General features: G+C 40.3%; 1 protein-coding gene across 1 annotated transcript; it reads right to left on the bottom strand.

The window, feature by feature from the left end:
- Window positions 1-3,917: 3,917 nt before the first annotated feature.
- On the bottom strand, window positions 3,918-19,162 carry LOC113021954 (CTTNBP2 N-terminal-like protein). The gene is made up of 7 exons (XM_026166859.2): window positions 18,886-19,162; window positions 16,160-16,264; window positions 6,898-7,131; window positions 6,328-6,435; window positions 5,988-6,176; window positions 5,730-5,900; window positions 3,918-5,599 (listed from the first exon to the last, which is right to left on the bottom strand). The coding sequence occupies exons 1-7, from the start codon at window positions 18,922-18,924 to the stop codon at window positions 4,664-4,666; spliced, it is 1,782 nt and encodes a 593-aa protein (XP_026022644.2). The 5' UTR covers window positions 18,925-19,162; the 3' UTR covers window positions 3,918-4,663.
- Between the last annotated feature and the right edge of the window lie 297 nt (window positions 19,163-19,459).

The following is a 19,459-nucleotide window of genomic DNA, read 5'->3' as shown; positions in this document are numbered from 1 at the left end:
CATCTGACCCACCTCAAGGACATTTCTGGCTTGTATCCCTTCGACTTAGGTGAGTAAATCAGTGTCTTGTGTATCCAGCAGGTAGGCAGACCAAGATGTCATGTGTATGAGTGTGTGAAGTCATTTTAATCAGTGCAAATCCAGGGTGTTATTTAGGGATGTAAGTAAAGGTCAATAACAATGCTGCTGCCTAAAAATACCACAGCACAGAGAGGAAATGTAATAGTGTGTTTTACATGTGAATGCAAACTGTTTTTCAGCTGGGAATTTACCAAGTTTTTTCTTAAAAGTACTATTTATCATTGTATAAGTATGTAATTATAAATTTTACTGATATAACATTGCATTCTTTACAATAATAATTTAGTAATGAAGGCTTAAAATCTCTGGCTCGTCTATTACTGCACATTTTCTCTTCTCGTCCTATGTCATAGACAAACATATAGGCCAGCTGTTTGTCCTTCAGTTATGTCATACCTGGCCTTAGGGCCATACTATGATCCTCATTACATGTAACCCTGTCTTTCTTTACCACAGGACAGGCTATTTTACAGTGACAACTCCATAACAAATTGCTTTACAGGGAGCAGGTGATGGTGGCGATAACATTCATCATCCAGGCCTCCCTCTACCCCTGTCTCGCTTTGAGCCAGCTCCAGCTGTGGTCTTTAAGGGGCTCAATATGGGGGCTTGAGCTCCTATTCTCAGCTCGTGTCGTGGCCCGGGATAATTTTGGATGGAGAAAATGAGATCAAGAAAAGAAAAGGAACAGGAGAATGAGAAAGTGACTGGGCCACTGCAACCACAGATGAGTGTGTAGATCGTAATGATTACAACATTTTGGGGGGTCCAATGCTGTCACTCATCGTCGATACAGACGATAAAATGAACGGCCAGACAGTTGTACTGTGCTTTCTTGGAACACGTCTGACTCCAAGATGAGGAGGCTGTAAATTTGTGGTTTAGCTCCTGACAGGTTATGCGCTCCCTCCTTGACCTCCGTTTCATCATCTCATTCACACGACATGACACTGCAACCATATGCCTAGTCTGAAATTGTAATAAAGCATGCCAGGGAGAGGCATGTGCTGTCAGCAATCCTTTTTCAAGTTCAAGTTCATTTATTTATATATAGTGAAATAGAGTGTATATTTTGCAGAGTGTGCAGTATCTAGCCCAGTTAATCTGACTACCAAGTTGGTCCCTGAATATCAGTTCGGTAGGCTGATATTTTGCCTTTGTGGCTTAACATCGGTAAAACTGCATAACCTTGCTGAAAACTCACTTTAGAAGTTATCATACCTAGACTACAAAACAATGTAACTGATATTTATTTTGCTAAATACCAAGATTTTCAGGGTCCTCACATAACGTTTTCAATTACTGACTATTTCTTGAACTCTGTGCCCTGCTGCTGAAGGCATCAGTGGCGTATGAGACAGAGTGAGCAGCCAGCATGGCTTCCCGGACTGCTGATGAGCTGTGACCCCTCACAGCTCATCAACCTGAGCCCGTGTTTATGGAGGCGGAGAAGGATGGGGCTTTGCTGTGTCTGTGCATGTCTGTGTTAGAAGTGGAGTACAGCTATGCTGTCCTACACTGGAATGTTAATTAGGTGAACTGAAAAAAAAGAGAGGTGACCTGTCCTGTTAACCGCCCATTGCTTTGCCCGCAACCAGGAGGGTAATTTAGTGTATCAAAAGAGCCGAGTTAGCGAGTGTTCACTGTTAGGACACTCGGACTAAGAATGTGATCGAGTCAGAGAGAATGCACACCTTGTCAATTTATTAGTCTGCTGCTTCTCCTCTTTCTGTATTTTGTGTGGACTTATAATAAAAAAAAAGGTTAATAAAAGGTCATTGCAACAATCTAGCTTCTCGCTCTTAACTGACTCTCTTAACAAGGAGCACAAAAACCAACCAGCTGAGTTAATTCAAAGATCTCATATTCATTTTTGAAATGGAACAAAAGCAAAATATAAAAATCCTCTTCTTAGTACACCCTTCCTTCAATCTAAGATATATTTCCATAAGATATGGGTGCTTCTTGCTCTGACTACATTTTTTTTAAAAAGAAGCAAATAATACACTAACCTAATATCTTATGTTAATGGATTCACTCTCATTGTCAGCACAGAACTTACTTGATAAATTTTGCATGTAAGGCCTTCACGCAGAGGTTTCTGTCATTTCTAATGCATGTAGAGAAATAACAATTTTTCAGTCTGTAAAATTACAAACAGATGCACAGATAAACACACTTGCTTTTTACAGCCATATTTATGTAAAAGTACAATATAGAAATTGATTTAAAAATCTGATTCCATTCACAACTCAGCAAAGGCACCTGTGGCTTCTTATCAAGCACTGACCTCTGGTGGACACTGTTTGGCAGTACAATATTGAAAACATAAAAAGAAGCCACAACGTTTAAAATTACCTGTGTAATATTGTATGATATGAAGTTAAGTCCAGTAATTCTATTCACTGTGATGGACTGTGTTGGATTGTTAGACTATGTTTTTCAGAGTTGATTTGATGCAATGTTTGCTTGCTCTCAAGCACATCATTCCCAAAACAAAACAACATTTTTTCCTCTTTTCCTGCTCAAGACAACACACTCGCGTTTCTTCAAGACAACAGAACAACAGAGCAAATAACAGAATGATCAAAAAGATAACAGACATAAAGATGCACTGATACAGACGAGTGTCTTATGGGAAATAGACATTAAAAACTCTGTTTATTAAAGTAGTTTAATCGGACTAAAGGTTTGCTACATGCTCTGTCAACACAGACAGCAGCTTGTAAATGTAATTTTGAAACAGTTGACCCCTTGGTGCACAGTCACGCGAGCTGCCTGACACTGAGATGTTGGGAGCGGATCCTCGGGGTTTGGCAGGGTGGGGCCTGTATGCATGAAGCCTGATTGGATTGGGATCTCAGGGATTTAGAGGTCAGGTCAGCACCTTGGGCTCAATGTCATTTTTCTCAGGCTGTTCCTGAACAATTTTTGCAACAACTGCTTTTTTAAGAGGTGCATCGTGTTTTATGTACTGCTTTATGTTGCAGCGCATGTCCAATTTTGGATTTTTTTTGTTTTATATAGTATCCATTCACTACTTTGTTTGGTATACCGGTGCTAATTAATGCAAATATAAGTATAAACAGCCAATAACATGGCAACAACCTAGTGCTTGTAGACATGGTCAGTACAGCTTGCTGAAGTTCAAACTGAGCATCAGAATGAGGAAGAAAGGTGATTTGAGGGAGTTTGAATGGTTACAATTTCCCACACATGCATCTCTAGAGTTTTCAGATAATTGTCTGGGAAAAAAAAGAAAGAAATATCTGTTACATCCAAGGTATGTGGAAAAGCATTCTTTGGTTGCACAGTGCGTCACATCTTGAAGCAGAAGGGCTATGGCATTAGAGGGCCACAGCATGCAACACTCCTGTTACATGCTAACCACAGGAAACTGAGATTACAATTCACACTCTGGCTAACCCAAATTGTACAGTAGAAGACTGGGAAAAAAATTGCCTGGTCTGATGAGTCCCAATTTGTACTGCAGCATTTGGGTGGTACGGTCAGAGTTTGGCTTAACCAACATGAAAGAATGGACCGTCCTGTCTTGTATCAATAGTTCAGGCGACCGGTGGTGGTGCAAGGGTGTAGGGTTATTTTCTTGGTACACTTTGGACTCCATGATACCCACAGGCTATAGTTGTTTCTTAAGTAAATCTGACCTCACTGGTTTTTCCTTATCAAAAGTGAGGAATTAATACGATTTATCATATATATATATAACACCAAACTGAATGTCCTTTTTTATGTTATTTAAACAAGTTATTGGCAATAATACCTAAAACACTATAATTCCTGTAGGAGGGCTAATAAACAGATGAGTGCATGACAAAATTTAGGATATATTTATTAAAGATACCACTTTCCAGCCTAACAAAAAAGTACTGTAAAAAATATAATTAAAAACAGAGGAATACCCAGCATGGCAGGATGCGATATTAATCAAAGCTATGATTGGCTACATTTTTTTCTTATAGTGATTTGTTATAAAGGACAAAGACATGATGATCAGAACAGTTTTTACAACAGCACCTGCATATAACCATCAGAGTCTACATAGTTATTGTAACTACATCATTAAATTAATAGACAACAAAACATGACATGACATTACGGCACTAATCAGATTATTTGTTGTATTAAAATAAGATGCAGTAATAAGTAAGGACTACTGGGTTTTTAATTAAAAAAAAAAAAAAGAACACTAGTGCAAACTAAAAACGACTCTGTAGCCTACACTGGTCAAAGGTTAAGTTACTGATGATTATTCTTACAATAAAAAGCGACATACTTGAGACAAAATAAGTAGAAAGACACTATTAAAAAATTATACATCGTAACAACATAATATGCACCTTATGAAACTTAACCTCAGCTGTAATTGTTCATTACTACCAGCTCTTCATCTACTTCCTACAATAGTGCCCTCGCACGTATTTCAAATAAATCTAATAAATACAAACAGCATAACAGTGTTTGAGGGGTCATTTGTTTAAAAAAAGGAAATGATAAAACTCTGGTTATATACAAACCTATATCTTATTATGAAATGTGAATGTTGCCACAAGCAGATCGGTTAATTAGATGAAACCACCATGTCCAGTTCTTTAACTCCTTCCTGGCTGGAGGTGAGGCCACAGCTTCCTGCGAGGGGACTATCAGAGAAATGGCTGGGAGACCTGGGCACTGCAGCTGGAGAAGAAGGGGCCTGGGCTAGACCAGGCTTCTTAGGAGGGATTGGTGGAGGGTTGCCCCGCTCTGCCCTGGGAATGGTGGGCGATTTTATTCCTTGGGGAACCATCCCTGCAGCCCTTCCAATGATTGGAGACAAAGGTGCTGCCAGGCTGCGGTAGTCTGTACCAAAGGGTGAGTTGTTCGATGTGGCGAGCTTCGCCGTAGCACTTTGCTGGGCGGTGGTGAAACGTGACAGGACTTGAGTAACTGTGCTGCGGGCAATCTGCTTGACCGGGTTGGCCTCTGGCGACGAGGTGACGGCCGCAGGAGAGGGGTCCTTCGGCAAGAGAGGAAGAGCAGGCTGCACAGCCTGGGACTGCGGCTCTGGGTCAGGGGTACCCTGAAACTTGTGGCGAGCAGCATGGAAACGTTGATTGATCCCGGCTTGGTAGGGAGACTGAAAGCTTTCTTGATTTGGGCTGGTTGGTGGCCGTTTGGCAAGAACGGGTGAGGCGCAGGGGGAGGAACAAGGAAGAGTTGGAGAAACAGCAGTGGAGGGAGAGAACGATGTTTGGGTCTGAATTGGAGGATTTTCATTTCCATTCTGTGGGTCATGATGCCCGTTAGTCTCTGCTGGACAATGATGACCGTTTGCCTGTGAAGGTGGCTTGTTTCTGTCCTCCTCTATGTCCTCAACCTTAACAGAGTCTACTAATGACTTTCCCGGAGGAACGTTTGTGGCCCACTCCTTTTCTCCTGGCTCAGTTGGAGCTGTAATGGCTCCTCTAGTTTCCTTCATTGTGTTCACTTCCTCCAGCTTCCTCTTGAGCTCTTCTACCTGATTACAAGAAAAATAAAAAGATATGCAGAAATGTGACTCTGCACTAAGATTCCCCTGCTGGAGTAAGTTTATATGAAATTAGAAATTTTGCCAAATGTGCATCCTCCATAGTGATGACTGTGCAAACCTGATGCTGTAGCTGACAACAGTGAGCTTCCTCCTTCTTCAGTCGTGAGCGGAGCTGTTCACGCTCTGTGTCAAACTCAGCCAGCTGCTCCTCCACTCTCGCCTCCATCCTCAGAGCTTTTGTCTTCTCATCCTCCAGTTCTTTTCTAAGAGACTGACAAGTCTCTTTTTCCTACATCAGAAAAAGAAAATCAAAAATCGAATATGCCTAAGCACATACAGGTGCTAGGCAATGATGGGGTTCCAAATGTTTTTATACCTTTTCGAGTTTACGGCTCAGTTCGCTCAGTCGGTGTCCCTCCTCCAGAGCTCTGGCACTGGCCCACTTGCACTCTTTGGCCAAAGCACAGGAGAGCTGTTTGTGCTGAGCCCGCTCGTCCTCTAACTGGTCAGTAATGCGCCGCTGTTCTTTCTCCAGCCGGCGGACCTGACTCCTCTCAAATTCCAGCTAGCAACACAAAGAAGAAAAAATAAATTAAAAAAAAAAATCTGAAAATACACTGATTTTCATAAACACACTATGGCTGCTTAAACATCTGAAAATTACTGATTTAGCACATTTTGGACAAATATTTGATGAGTCATCAGTGAGAAGGCACCTGTTGTTGTAAGCGCTCCCTCTCCTTTTCCAGGATATAAGTGACATCATCTCCCTCCGCTGTATCCTCTGCATGCTTCCTCTTTTCCTCCTCCAGGTCTGCAATGACCTGAAGGAAACACAGCAGGGAGACAAAATCTGAGTTTGGCCTGCTAAAAAATAACATTAATACTGATTATCTCTAAAACAGTTAAACAAGTTAAATGGGGCAGCGGCCTCCTGGCCTGGTGGGCTTTGGAGGTACTGCATACGCGGTATTTTACAGAAAAATAAAATCTTTTGAATATGCAACTTTTTTAGTTATAAATAAATAATAAACAACAGTAAATATAATAAATAATATAAATATAAATCATTTGACTGAATATTTGCATTATGAAAAGTCACAAAAACTCATAAAAAGCTATTTTAAAAACCCTCTTTATTCACAGTGCATTACAAGCCAGCACTTCACTGGCTACTGCCTCATTTATGTTTTCTTTCTCAAACGCTGAGGATTACTTTTAACTTTTTTCCCCTCCAAATCATCTCATTACCAGCGCTTCTGATTAAGGACGACATGTCCACCCACCCTTCTGTGCCTGCTCTCAGCTGCAGCCAGCTGGGCCAGCATCTTCTCCTGCATTCTCCTGCAGTGGCTCACCACCAGTTTGAGGACCACTAGAGGGTTGGAGGTGGAGGAAGAACAGCCAGCCTCTTTGTCCTGGCCCCCCACAGCCTCACTGTCTCTCTGCAAAGCCTGGAAGGGGTCACTGAGGTTGTACCTTCCATAGCGCTCCTGAATGAATAGCTCTTTACGCTGTGCCTGCAGGGGGGGCGGAGAGAGAGAGAGAGAGGAGTCAGCCTTTTTCCACACAATGTTTGTAACTGGGCTGTAGCAACTGTATCAGTTTTCTGGCTTCTCAGACTGATCAGAATCTTAGCTATTATTGCCTTTTTAGAATGGAGGGCAACGAAACTTGGTACATGTTGTTGTTCCTAGAGTATTTAAAAGTAGAATGGGAGGCAGAGCCTTCAGTTTTCAGGTCCCTCTTCTGTGGAACCAGCTTCCAGTTTGGATTCAGGAGACAGACACTATCTCTACTTTTAAGATTAGGCTTAAAACTTTCCTTTTTGCTAAAGCATATAGTTAGGGCTGGACCAGGTGACCCTGAATCCTCCCTTAGTTATGCTGCAATAGACGTAGGCTGCCGGGGGATTCCCATGATGCATTGAGTTTTTCCTTTCCAGTCACCTTTCTCACTCACTATGTATTAATAGACCTCTCTGCATTGAATCATATCTGTTATTAATCCCTGTCTCTCTTCCACAGCATGTCTTTATCTTGTCTTCCTTCTCTCACCCCAACCGGTTGCAGTAGATGGCCCCGCCCCTCCCTGAGCCTGGTCCTGCTGGAGGTTTCTTCCTTTTAAAAGGGAGTTTTTCCTTCCCACTGTTGCCAAAGAGCTTGCTCATAGGGGGTCATATGATTGTTGGGTTTTTCTCTGTATCTATGAAGCACCTTGAGGCAACTTTTGTTGTGATTTGGTGCTATATAAATAAAATTGAATTGAATTAACCTATGAATCATTCCAAGGGAACCTAACTGAAGTAATGAGCCAGTGCTCCATGTATGCATAACAGACAAATTAACAAAGAACGAATTTTAAATTGTATCTTTAGGCCCTCCGTTATTAGCAGACTGTCACAAAAACACAAACATTTGTTACCACCACTTTAAATGAATGTGCAAAAAATGCCAAAGATAACAGTTTTACAGGCATAAAACTGTGTTTTTGTGCCAACAATATTAACGATATTAACCAAAGCGCCATTATCAGAAAATGTAGCATATCTCGGGTTTTCGTGCAGTGTTTCCTTTAAAGATTTGTGGAGACTGAACGATTGGATGACAAAGAAAGAAGCAACAGGCCTAAAAAACTATCTACACCAAATATCTGAAAGTCATGTCCTTAAGACATTTGGAGGAAGAAAAAAAAGACAAGAGACCTGACACATAATCTAAGAGACGCATCTGGCCTTTAAGTTGATCCATCTATTGTTCGCCGAAATCTCATCAGAAAAGTCTCAAAGGAAAGGTGGCTGTCAAGAAACCATTTTTAAGGAAGAGAAGCAGGGAGAAAAGATTGAAACACTAGTGGCAACAGGTCTTTTGAAGTGATCAATAAAACCTGAACTTGATATGCACACAGGACGTACAGAGTATAGATTATTCTTTATAAGTTATTCTTTAACTGTCCAGGCATGTATTTAACAAGAGTCATTAACCTACTGTGAAGATAATATCTGACTCTGCACGGCTGTATCGTAAGATATTCACTTGACCCTGAGCACTACTTCTGCATTAGGCTATATGATACTGGATGACACATATGCCAACACCAGAATATGTATGACAGTAGGGCTGTTCATATAACGATATATATCCAATGACGATATAAAAACGTGTATGGTTCATTTTACGCTATCGTTTGTTTCGTGGTGTCACACAATAAACTTAACGGCAATATTTTTTCATCGTTTTGATGGTCACTGTAGTGGCTATATTAATTTCTTAAAGTTCTCTCTTTCTCTTATATTTAATATAACCACACTACAGATGGACAAGTGCCTGTTTTTATGTGTTGTGGTTAGCAACAACGACGGTAAAAGCATCGCGTGTGCGCTTGTTTATGTTCCACATAAACCTTTCACAATAAAGCTCAAGATCCTGTTGAGACTTTTCAAAATAAACTGAATCACATGAAAGAGCAGATTATTTACGGATGAGAAGTAAAAAAGAAAAGAGCCACCAGGTGCTAAAAAATAAACCTTAGACTCAAACGTTAGAACAGGCTTTTCCCCGCAGCACGCCGTGTAATAAATACTCACAAAGAAAACGGCGGCCTTTACAACTTATGCCTAAAAATGTATCGTTTCATGCATCGGTTAAAACACTCGACTCCAGCTACATGACGCGCAGCTGGAAACACTTCCCGCAAGTCGAGCTGCCCGAGATTCACATAATTTAAAGAAAATGTTACATTTTTGTGATTTATATAGTTATCGACGATAGAATTCTTATATCGGGATATGAGATTTTGGTCATATCGCACAGCCCTATATGATAGCCAATTTTATCAGCTGACATCTCTTGTGTTCATGAACGGTTTCTTAAGTTCTCCAATAGACCCACCATGGGGTTGATGTTCATCTAGTACCATCATCACGTCAAAATAGTTCTGTTTATGAATAAATACTTGCAAAATTGAATGAATATTAATCTTCGTGCATTTTACCTGGTTGCGTCAAAATGCCTCCGTACTAAAGAACAATCTCATGAACAGAATTCCACTGTAGTATATAATGCTTCTCTTGGTCGGTAAAAAAGATATCTCAATTAATTTAAGCAGACAGTATCAATCCACAGCACAGAGTGTGATTATGAAATGATTTAATAGCTTTAATCTCTGGCAGCTATGACATTAACACATGCTGCTATCTCTTCCCTTCCATGAAAAGAGGAAATCAAACGCCGTTTTCAGCACACCATGATTATCATTTCTAATACTGATGGTAAAGATGTAAAGAAGCAGTACTTAGGGGAAGAGAGAAAAAGAGAGATGGAGAAGGAGATGTTTAAAAAACAAAACACTAACAGGAAAAAGAGCAACAGATGGTCCGCGTGTCGGTCTATCTTTAGCAGGACAGCTGCACCAGACTGGGCCTCGGCCAAGGGAGACCTGTTCTGTTTAACTCATGACAAAGGAGGAACAATAGCAGCCACACATTTCAGGTTTAGAAGATGTCTTTAGGCCTGCCCTGAAGAGGTACTGCAGAGGGAGGTAGAGAGAGAAAGTAAGTGAAAAAGAGAGAGCGGGAGAGGAGGGCTGTAGCAGAGCCAGCAGTGTCTTAGTGAGGTTTCAACAAAAGAGGATGAAGAGATTAAAGAAAGCGGTATCAGCTCTGGCAGGGTGAGGACAGAGCTCCTGAAGACTGATACCAAGATTACTTGAAAGGTTTAAAGTGTTGTCAAAGTGTGGAAAGGCCTGCAGAGCAATAGTCATCCATTCTTTTACAAAGCCTGTAAGAAAAGCAAAATAAGTAATTAAAATCTTTGCATCTTGCTGCAGTTCACTGGCAGCATTTATTAAGGAGTCCCGTGGTATAAAAAGCCCACTGTGGCTGACAGATTAGCCATCATGGTGGATAACTACCGAGCTTAATAAATTGACTATTGCATGAGCACATCATAAGCTTCCTCGGGCAGAATATAATTGATACAAAAGTGCCATTAGCCATTAGTAGTTGTGGAGAGATTCTGCCATAAATGAAATTTCACAAAACAAAATAGACATTTGCTAATCGAGCGGGGAGAAAACGTGAGCTGAAAAACACCAAGATCCTTTATAATGCTGTACTCAATTCTATAGAACTAAAATGACAGTGTCAGATCAAACTCTAACTGCTTTTAGGAAGTTCTTCAAGTTCACTTAGTTGTTTCCAGAAAAACACCGGGAGTGTTCACCAATGGCTTTAGACAGAAAATCAAAGTTCAAACATAATTTCACGAGAGATCAGAAGCTTTACGGCTATCGTTTTCTCAATCCTCAATGTTGGCTCATTTGGCACAAAGCGAGCAGGACAAGGCTGCGAGGCTTCGCAGCTGTTATTTGATCTAGTCCGCTGAGGACGGTGTGAAGGCGGATCAAACAGAATGGAGGGTGAAACAGGAAAACACGGGTTGCCCGAGAGAATTCAAAAATGCCTCTCAAATGTGGGCACTATCGAAAGCCCAATCACCATTCAGGAACTCAGAAGCAGACTTTTGTGCTATGCAGGACATCTACTCTGTTGTTCTTGTACCGACTATATTATAGGGAGCAAATAATGTTTATACTGGGGCTAAAAATAACATACATCACCTAATTTTAAAGAGAAGTCTGAAAAGCGAAATCTGTCTGCAGAGCTGGCCCACAGCCCACTCCTGTTCCCGTCAGTGACTGTCTGCTCTGATGTGTCACTTTACAGGCCAAGACTAAAAAAACCTTATATGGGAGTTTCCATTCTTGCCTAAGTCAGTCATATAAAATGACACTTAAAGGGAAAATAAGACTAGATTTATAAGTCATTCCTTACAGAGGAGAAAGCTACTTAGAAACATATACATAACTAAAAAAAAGTTTTCATTTCTTTCCTTGTTTATGTCTAATTATTCAGCCTGCACTGTTTACACTTTAATATACGTGGATAACGGGCCTTTAAATTGTCAGGATTTTTTTTTTTGATAAATTCTCAGCACCCCCTCGTTACACAAATGTTTACTCATAAACACAGACTGTGCTTCTCTCTCTCCCTCCACAGCCCTTCAGTGCACAGACAGATGTGTACTTCCTCAGCACAGAGAGAGTTTGTTTTCCTCTGCATCGCTTCTCTGTAAAGGGAAAAAAACCCAATTCCTCATGCTACTTCATACTTAGCGCCCACACCTACCACAGTATTCATCGCATCATACAGTACATGTACAACACCCATAAACACTCAGGGCATGGTTGTTATGCATCACAGTCTAGTTTCATTATTTACGCCTTTGTCAGTTGGCAACAGTTCCTGGCAACCTGTGGGTGCTTTTTCTTGGGAAGCTGTCTTTTTGCCATGGCTACGTTGGTTCAAATCCAGCTTATCTTTTGCTGACATATGCCTCAAGTCTTTCTGCTATGCAGTGTTAGTGACAAGATTGATAAAATAAAAAGTTATGAATAACTTTCCACCCTGGAATCCTGTATACTGTATGTCAGATGTTGTTAATGCATGTCATTAGCATTCTATGGTAAGGAAAAGGCTATCTAAAACCACTATCCATCACTGAAGTGCAAAATATGTTATGTTATCTGATAGCGAATCTAATCAGCTGATGCATCGCAGCCCAACAAACAAAAGTGCTCTTTCCTATTTCAGCACCTAAACACAGCACAAGGTAAGATTTTGAAGTAGCTTCATTTGGAAGCTCTTGTCTGCCACGCCATGTGAACCTGACAGTTAATTAAAGGCTAATTTCCATATCCGAGTCCCTTTTGAACATAAAGACTCATATTCCTTTCCCAAACCAAAGGGACTACTGGATCACTGCAGGGTTTTGTGTGCCAAATATAAGCGTTGCCAGAGACTCACTTCCTTTTGAAAGCCACAGTGTGAGCAGCTGCAAAAGTGAGTCACAAGGGGAAAAATGCAGCAGATAGTTAGAATGCCACTGATAGTTCTGCATAATTAAATATAGAGTACCACAGAAGAAACACGCCATTAACCTCACATCCTGTACTTGCCATACAATACAATGTCCTGTAGAAAATCACTGATAAAAGATTTGGAAAAAACACAGAGAAAGTAGACAACAGATGAAACTTGACAGTTTTTATACTTTTAAAAGCAAATATGTGAAGAGTTTATCACGCATGTGATACAGTTTATCTGCGTCTGTTTTATTACTATGGAAAATTGTGTTAAAGCTAAACACCTCTCACATGACGGTGACAGTGTGGCACTGACACATCAGATAAAACCAACATGAGTGGCCTTACTTCTCCAATTACTGCTGGCAGACTTGCTAATATCTGCAACGAGCAATGGATACAAGTTACTCTTATAAAGTACAAATATTAGACAAACTCAAACTCAATTTTTATGGGGAATCACATTTTGTTGCAATCTATCCACAGTGGACAAGCAAAAGCCCAAAATGTCAACCTCGTTTATGTAGATAAAATGAGAGAATTAAATGCCTGAGAACTTTGCACATAACTTTTGGGTGTTTTTTTGTTGTTTATGACAGTCCCTTCAACGGCAGTTACAACATTTATCTAACAGACAAACTGCCATTCATAAATCCATGCAACAACAATGGAAGATCTGGTTATGGGGGTGCTATTTCTCTGATAACAATCCGCTTTTCATGTTAGGACAAGACCCAAGGTGCCATGTTTCAAGAGCAGAACAAAAGAAAGGTATGAACTTGTGTTTTCACTTTAGCAAACTCATTTAGAAAAACTAGAACCCTGCAGCGCTGGATGATTAAAAATCCTAACTGCATATGACTGGAATTAAAGGCTGCGTGACTAATACTGATTTTTTTCCTTGAAAAAACAAATTTTTTTTACCCATAACTTAGTGATCGCATAATTATTAAAGTACCATAAAACTGTCAGACTGGTCCAACTGAAGGGATGAATGGGTTAAGAATTTGTGTAGATGAGGGCAGCATAGCCATATTCACTTCAAGCTCCCTCCAGTTAAGGCCAATGTTTATTTGTTCACTCCTACTCATGCTCACAGTGAGTCATCAGGCACCCAGTGTGCTGTAACTCTTCTTGCCTTAGATGGCCAGATCCCTGAGGAGATGTAGGAATGTGGTCTAGACACAACACATGAACATTCAGCAGTGTTCCACAAGCTGCCTCCTCTCAAGTTTGTTCTTTCAATGGCACATTTTACAACACGAAAATGACTAGAATTCCAAGTGCGTAAGGGCTGTAAGACGCAAACATTACTGGCAGGAATGAAGTATGCAAAGCATTAAAAAATTTGAAAAAGGCAAAGCCATCTTTTGCAGAAATGTTGCATCATGAAGTTGCTTAACCGCTATTTATCATGCATTTGTGATTTTGCGTCAAAAACAACACTTATTATTATATTTAAAAAATATATCTAAATAAAATACAATAGATCCTTAATATAACATAAAAATTTACAGAAAGCATGAGAAAGCATGTGAGCCTGCTGGTACAGCAAAAGGACACAGAATGGGGAAAATAGCCTGCCAATCCTTTAATTGAAAGGATTGGCCAGCCTAAGGCATTTTAACGTCCGAGCTGGTGGCTCTGCGTCAAACTGACAGTCTAAACTCTGCAACAGCAAGTTCAAAGTGAGTGCATGTGCACTGTTCACTGGTTCATCTATTCACTCCAGTGTATGGTATACGTAAACAATGCCCGGAAAGATTTAGTCCATTCTCTCAGACACAGAGAGTAGTTCTCAGATTAGGCAAACTCAGAAGGTTTAGCTTAACGGTCACAGAAAATAGCCTTGTACAGCAAACTGTATGCTACTAAAAATCTAGATGACATGCAAGGAGAAATGTTTTGTAGGCTACATATAACTCTTTACTTGGGCTACCACTTATGTACATTAACTAATGGACAAATCCCTCTCTCCTCTTTTGAAAGATGATTTGCTGATAAATAAAGATAGGCTGAGATACTGGATGGATATATCAGGGCATGCTTTGGAGTGCTTCTCTTGCTATCTGTCTTTACCATCCTTTTCAGAGGCCACTTCTAAGGTCAGATTCTCTTCCATTCATCCTGCCTACAGCGTACCACAAAGTCCTGATCTTTCCTTTTTCTGTTACATCTCCTCCCTCTTCACCACATTTTGATCACTTTTAAGGATATTTCTTATCACTTCTACACAGATGACATTCTGCTGTTTAACTCTTTTAAGGCATAAGATATATCTAATGTTATGATCTTGCATATGTACTTAGAATTCTATTAAAAGTTGGATGGCTGATGACAATTTTCTCCAACTTAATGAAGAAAGAACAGAAGTTCTTGATTGTGCGCTGGACAGAATGTGTCTAAAGTAATGGAAACTCTAGATTTCCTTGTCACTATCGCTGAATTTTCATTTAGGAACCGTGGGGTAACTTTGACTCCTTTTTCACTCTGGAATTCTCGCATTCATTTCTGTTTTGCTCTTAGTTTTATCGCTTAAGAAATATTGCCAAGTTGAGTTCCATTGTGTCATGCTCTGAACTGGAAATTGTTATTCATGCTTATATTTCATAACATCTGGATTAGTGCAATTCATTGCTCACTTGTCTTAACAAAGCTTCCCTGGAACGTCTGCAGGTTATGCAGGACATCATGATTACGTCTTCTAAGTATTAGCATATCACATCATTGGTAGTTCATTTGCAATGGCTCCCCATTAACGTCACTCCACTTTAAGATTCTGATTTTGACTTTTAGGGGTCTGCACAGACAAGCATGAGAATAAATTAGTGAAGTTTTACTTGGAGTTCATTTGTAGGATAAGAGACTCACTGCAGAGCCAGCTCATTATATCAGTTCATTATTTAATTGTACTTGAAGTACTTGCTCATGCTAATCAGCTTTTGCTAATCTGATGAAAGCGTTAATGTTTAAAGATCGTTCAGGTAAAGACTGAACTAAAAATGCACTCACATTTTTTGTGACAACCTAATTTGGATCAAGTCCTCCTGTCTGTAGTAGAAAGATTTTAGTAGTAGTTTTTCTAAATAACAAACAAAGACGGGGAAATGGAAATGAGTCACACCCCAACTACGTATCAACAGATTAATATCTAGAGCCTTGAACAGTGGTTATTATAATGGGTTTATAGTTATAACATTATTCTGGATGAAGATTTCTAATGCATGAACGCTGTGGTAATATACGTGCTACTCCTCATGTTTCCACGTCTCTACACCAAGGTCAAAAGTGAAAACTTAGCATGATCCAAGATCCATAATATCCAGATGAATGGATAAATACACCGGTTAGAAATAAAACCAAAATGACCCTTTAAGCAGACAGTATAAATGAACAGCGATGGCTGCATGCAGGAGTTATTTGAGATATTTCTATGGATAAATTAATTGCTGCTGTGAAAGCCTGTCATTGCTGAATTCATTCTGAACACTGATTTACTGCCAAAACCACGAGCGTTGAATAGCCACTTTTCAGCCTCGGGTGTGAATGTTTTACATTAAAAAGACATTTTGTGCAGAGAATTTATAATAACACGACAACGTTCCCAGCTCTGATGACGGGTACCTTTAGGGCTTCAATGACAAGATCCCGGGCCTCCAGCTCTCCCTCCAGGATGCTGAAAAGCATCAACAACTCTGGCTTGCTCAGACTCTCCATGTTCAGTTTGGACTGTAAAGGCAAGACATAAAAAGAGAAAGCCTGTTTTTTGTTGCTCATTGTGATTTATACATTGCGTAATTATTACTCTACTACTGAAGAAAAATCACATGGAAAGTATTAATCTTGCTTTTTTCCCATAACAATACTGCAGTTACTCGGTCTTTCATTTCATTGTCAAATAAAGCTTAATGTTTTCCAATTCTCCCAAAATCAGAGATCCAGACAGCCATCTGATCTAACCCACTGATTTATGAGCTTTCTGTGGATTAGTGGTGATTATATTGGGATAGGGTCATTTTACAAAGCAGACTTAGTGTGCAAAACATATACAAAATCTTTTCGGTCTTATATTTGAGGAAACCCGATCATTAGTTTGGATATAGCTTAAAGGTACAGTGACTTTCTCTAGTAAAATGCAATAAATATTTAGCAACAGCGCAATTTCTGTGTTTCTAAGGTTGCTCACTAACATGGACGTGTTGATCAGAGCACACGGATCTCAAATAAGAGACCGTAGATAGAGACCAGATAATCTCAGAGTAACTTAACTTTCACATCACTTTGTTTCCCAGCTGTGTGTTCCCATCATAATTGGACATTATGGCAGTTGGTTATTTTTTTGTTGTTAAAGTTATGTGGTCTCTTTGTAGTGTCTCTGTTCTCACAGCTGTGTTGGTACTGCTGACAAGCCCTGCGGTGTCCACATCTCAAACATCCAACCACGCTCTGCCCAAGTGAATGCAAGCAGGCCTCTCTTTGAAATGAGATCAAAGCTGTTGATGGCACTGCACTGACGATCCTTTATAGACCAGAATCATCACATGGGACGTCTGGGATGGATGAACACTCCACCAACTGACTACCTAATAACAGTCATGCACGCTCAAGCTTGAATAACTGAAATATTCTTTCTGTTAAGTGGCTGAAGCATCTAAAAAAAATCTCACTCTTTGCTGTCACCAGACTGTAATCAACACCTGAACAAGCATTCACTCTGATCTGAGCAGTTTGTGGTCACCACACCATCCCACATCACAAAGTCATCACGAGATATCTTAAAAAAAGGGGGGAAAAAGCCACAATATTTCCCAGTCTTCTACAGCGCAAGTTGCACAGAAGCCTGAAGATGAATAGCATTCTTGAAACCTTAGCATTTACACGACGCCTAACAGGAGAACAAGTATGCAGAAATTAAAACGAAATGACCCTGCTGAACTGCATTTACCGTCTGCAGCAGCGTCCTCGCACAAAGAAGGCACAGTGTTTTAGTTGTGCCGTTAGAAGAACTCATGGCCTGTGGCCTAACCACATGGGTAAAAAGCTAATTAAACTACAGCACACACATCTCCCTCGGTTTTGGTTTACAGGCCCGCTTGCTAATTTCACAGGCCACCATAATCACTGTGAGAAGTGTGTGCACTGTGTTATGAGAAGAGTCTGGACCAACAGGAGCCTGCATGTGCCACTGTACTTTTCTAGACCCTCAACATTTTAAAATTGTTCTGCCTAATCCCCCTGAGCTACAGTTGGCAATTATTAGTGTATACAAACAAAGGGTGGTAGCATGGGAAATGCAAATATTCCCACAAGTTCTCCTTGCTCTACTTCCGATGACGAAAGCCCTGTGTCCATAATCTTTTTATCCGTGGTTGTTTTAAGCCAGGATAGCCATGTGCCTCGTCTGCAACACTGTAAACTCGTTAAAACACACAGTTACTTTCGCTGCAAACAAACATTGGAGCAAAGAGGCCTTTGTTTTGTATCTTCTTGTGTTTTTGTATGTAGTATATAGGGCGAAAAAACCCTCTTTCACCCTAGTAGCCAAAGTTCTTTAAATACCCCCTTTTTTTCTTTTTTTTTTTTAAATCCAAGAAGGATTTCTAAGCTTCCAAATCCCAGTTGTCATACTGACACTATCCAAAGTATGCCAGACAGCAATTTATTTTACATGAAACTACACGAAGTCAGATCAAAAGCCACTCAACCTCATCTGACAGATGATTTCATACTTAGTCAAAGATAAAAGTTTCGCATAGATTCCTACTTGCAGTCTGAAACCACACAAACTAACGTGAGATGGAGGTCAGCTAGAGGGAAATAAAGCTCGAGAGGTCTCCTGAATTTCCTGCAGCATGTCTAGATACTAAATTGGATTTGTTAGCCAACCTAATTTCTGCACAGGCCACTTAGCTTCCTTCCTCACTTAGCTTCCTCCCTACATGCGGTGATATAGTTTTAAAATAAGAACTACATCGAGTTAAGCAGCTGTGTGTTGTAAGACCGGCGTATGCTCTTCTGTGATTTAAGAGTCGTTTAACAACTGGAGCCGCTGCAACAGAGAGCAGCATTATCAAAGATCAGTCGGTCATCTGAAGCTCAAGATGATGATGACGAGCTGAAAAGTCGTTTGTTTTGTTTTGTTTTTTAGGAAAAATATTTAGTCTTAAACTTTTTTTTCACAAATGGAAACACGACAAACGGCTCGGCCTGTACCCTCTCTGCTGAAGCTTTATGGGTTTTTTTTTTCTTTTTTCCCTTCTTTAGACAAAAAGTCTCGGTGCAAAACTGCAAACTATCGTGTACAACTTCATACCGCAAACACAGAAAACGCTGTCAGCGTGACTTCTTACCTTCATGAGGCCCTCGGAGGTCTTTGAGAACTCCAGCATGAACTTTTCTCCTGTCAGAAGATTTCTTTCACTTGATTTGCGTCTTCTGATCCCGTCGCAGCGGAACCCTGGACGGCCAAGAAGCGTCCTGAACGACGGCCGAGCTCGCCAATTGGCGTGAACGGCCGCTGAGTCCTGACCAATGAGAGGCGAGATTATGCGGGAATGGGCAGATTCTGTGACGATCTACTTCTTGGTTTTTGGTTGGACTTCTTTGTTTAGTATTTCTCGAGTTCCTCCTCTGTCTTTACTCTGGAGTGTCTTACAACCATGCGAACGTCTTTACACGTGGTTTACTTTTAGACAGTCACGAAGTGACTTTGTATCTCTGGCATATCGCGCTTTTGTGTAGTAGAGTTTTTGTTGTCCTCTCCTCGAAATAAGCGTGTAATATTTCCCCAGGTAAATCGTGGACATTGATGTGGTTCCGCTTATAATAGTTATGTCCTTCAAAAAATACAGAATATCTTTATTTCAGTACTGTAATACCACAGTAGACTAAAGAAGACATTCTATTGCAAGCCCGAAATAAAAG

The sequence above is a fragment of the Astatotilapia calliptera genome, chromosome 5 (assembly GCF_964374335.1).
Source record: "Astatotilapia calliptera chromosome 5, fAstCal68.1, whole genome shotgun sequence".
NCBI lineage: Eukaryota > Metazoa > Chordata > Actinopteri > Cichliformes > Cichlidae > Astatotilapia > Astatotilapia calliptera.
This window is presented reverse-complemented; position numbering and strand designations above follow the sequence as displayed.

Excerpts from the sequence above, each read along its gene's own strand:
- LOC113021954 (XM_026166859.2), bottom strand. The coding sequence starts at position 18,924 with ATGCTGGAGTTCTCAAAGACCTCCGAGGGCCTCATGAAG. Across the intron at positions 16,265-18,885 it reads CCTCCGAGGGCCTCATGAAG|TCCAAACTGAACATGGAGAG; the intron begins GTAAGAAGTCAC and ends TTGCCTTTACAG. Across the intron at positions 7,132-16,159 it reads TTGTCATTGAAGCCCTAAAG|GCACAGCGTAAAGAGCTATT; the intron begins GTACCCGTCATC and ends CCCCCCCTGCAG.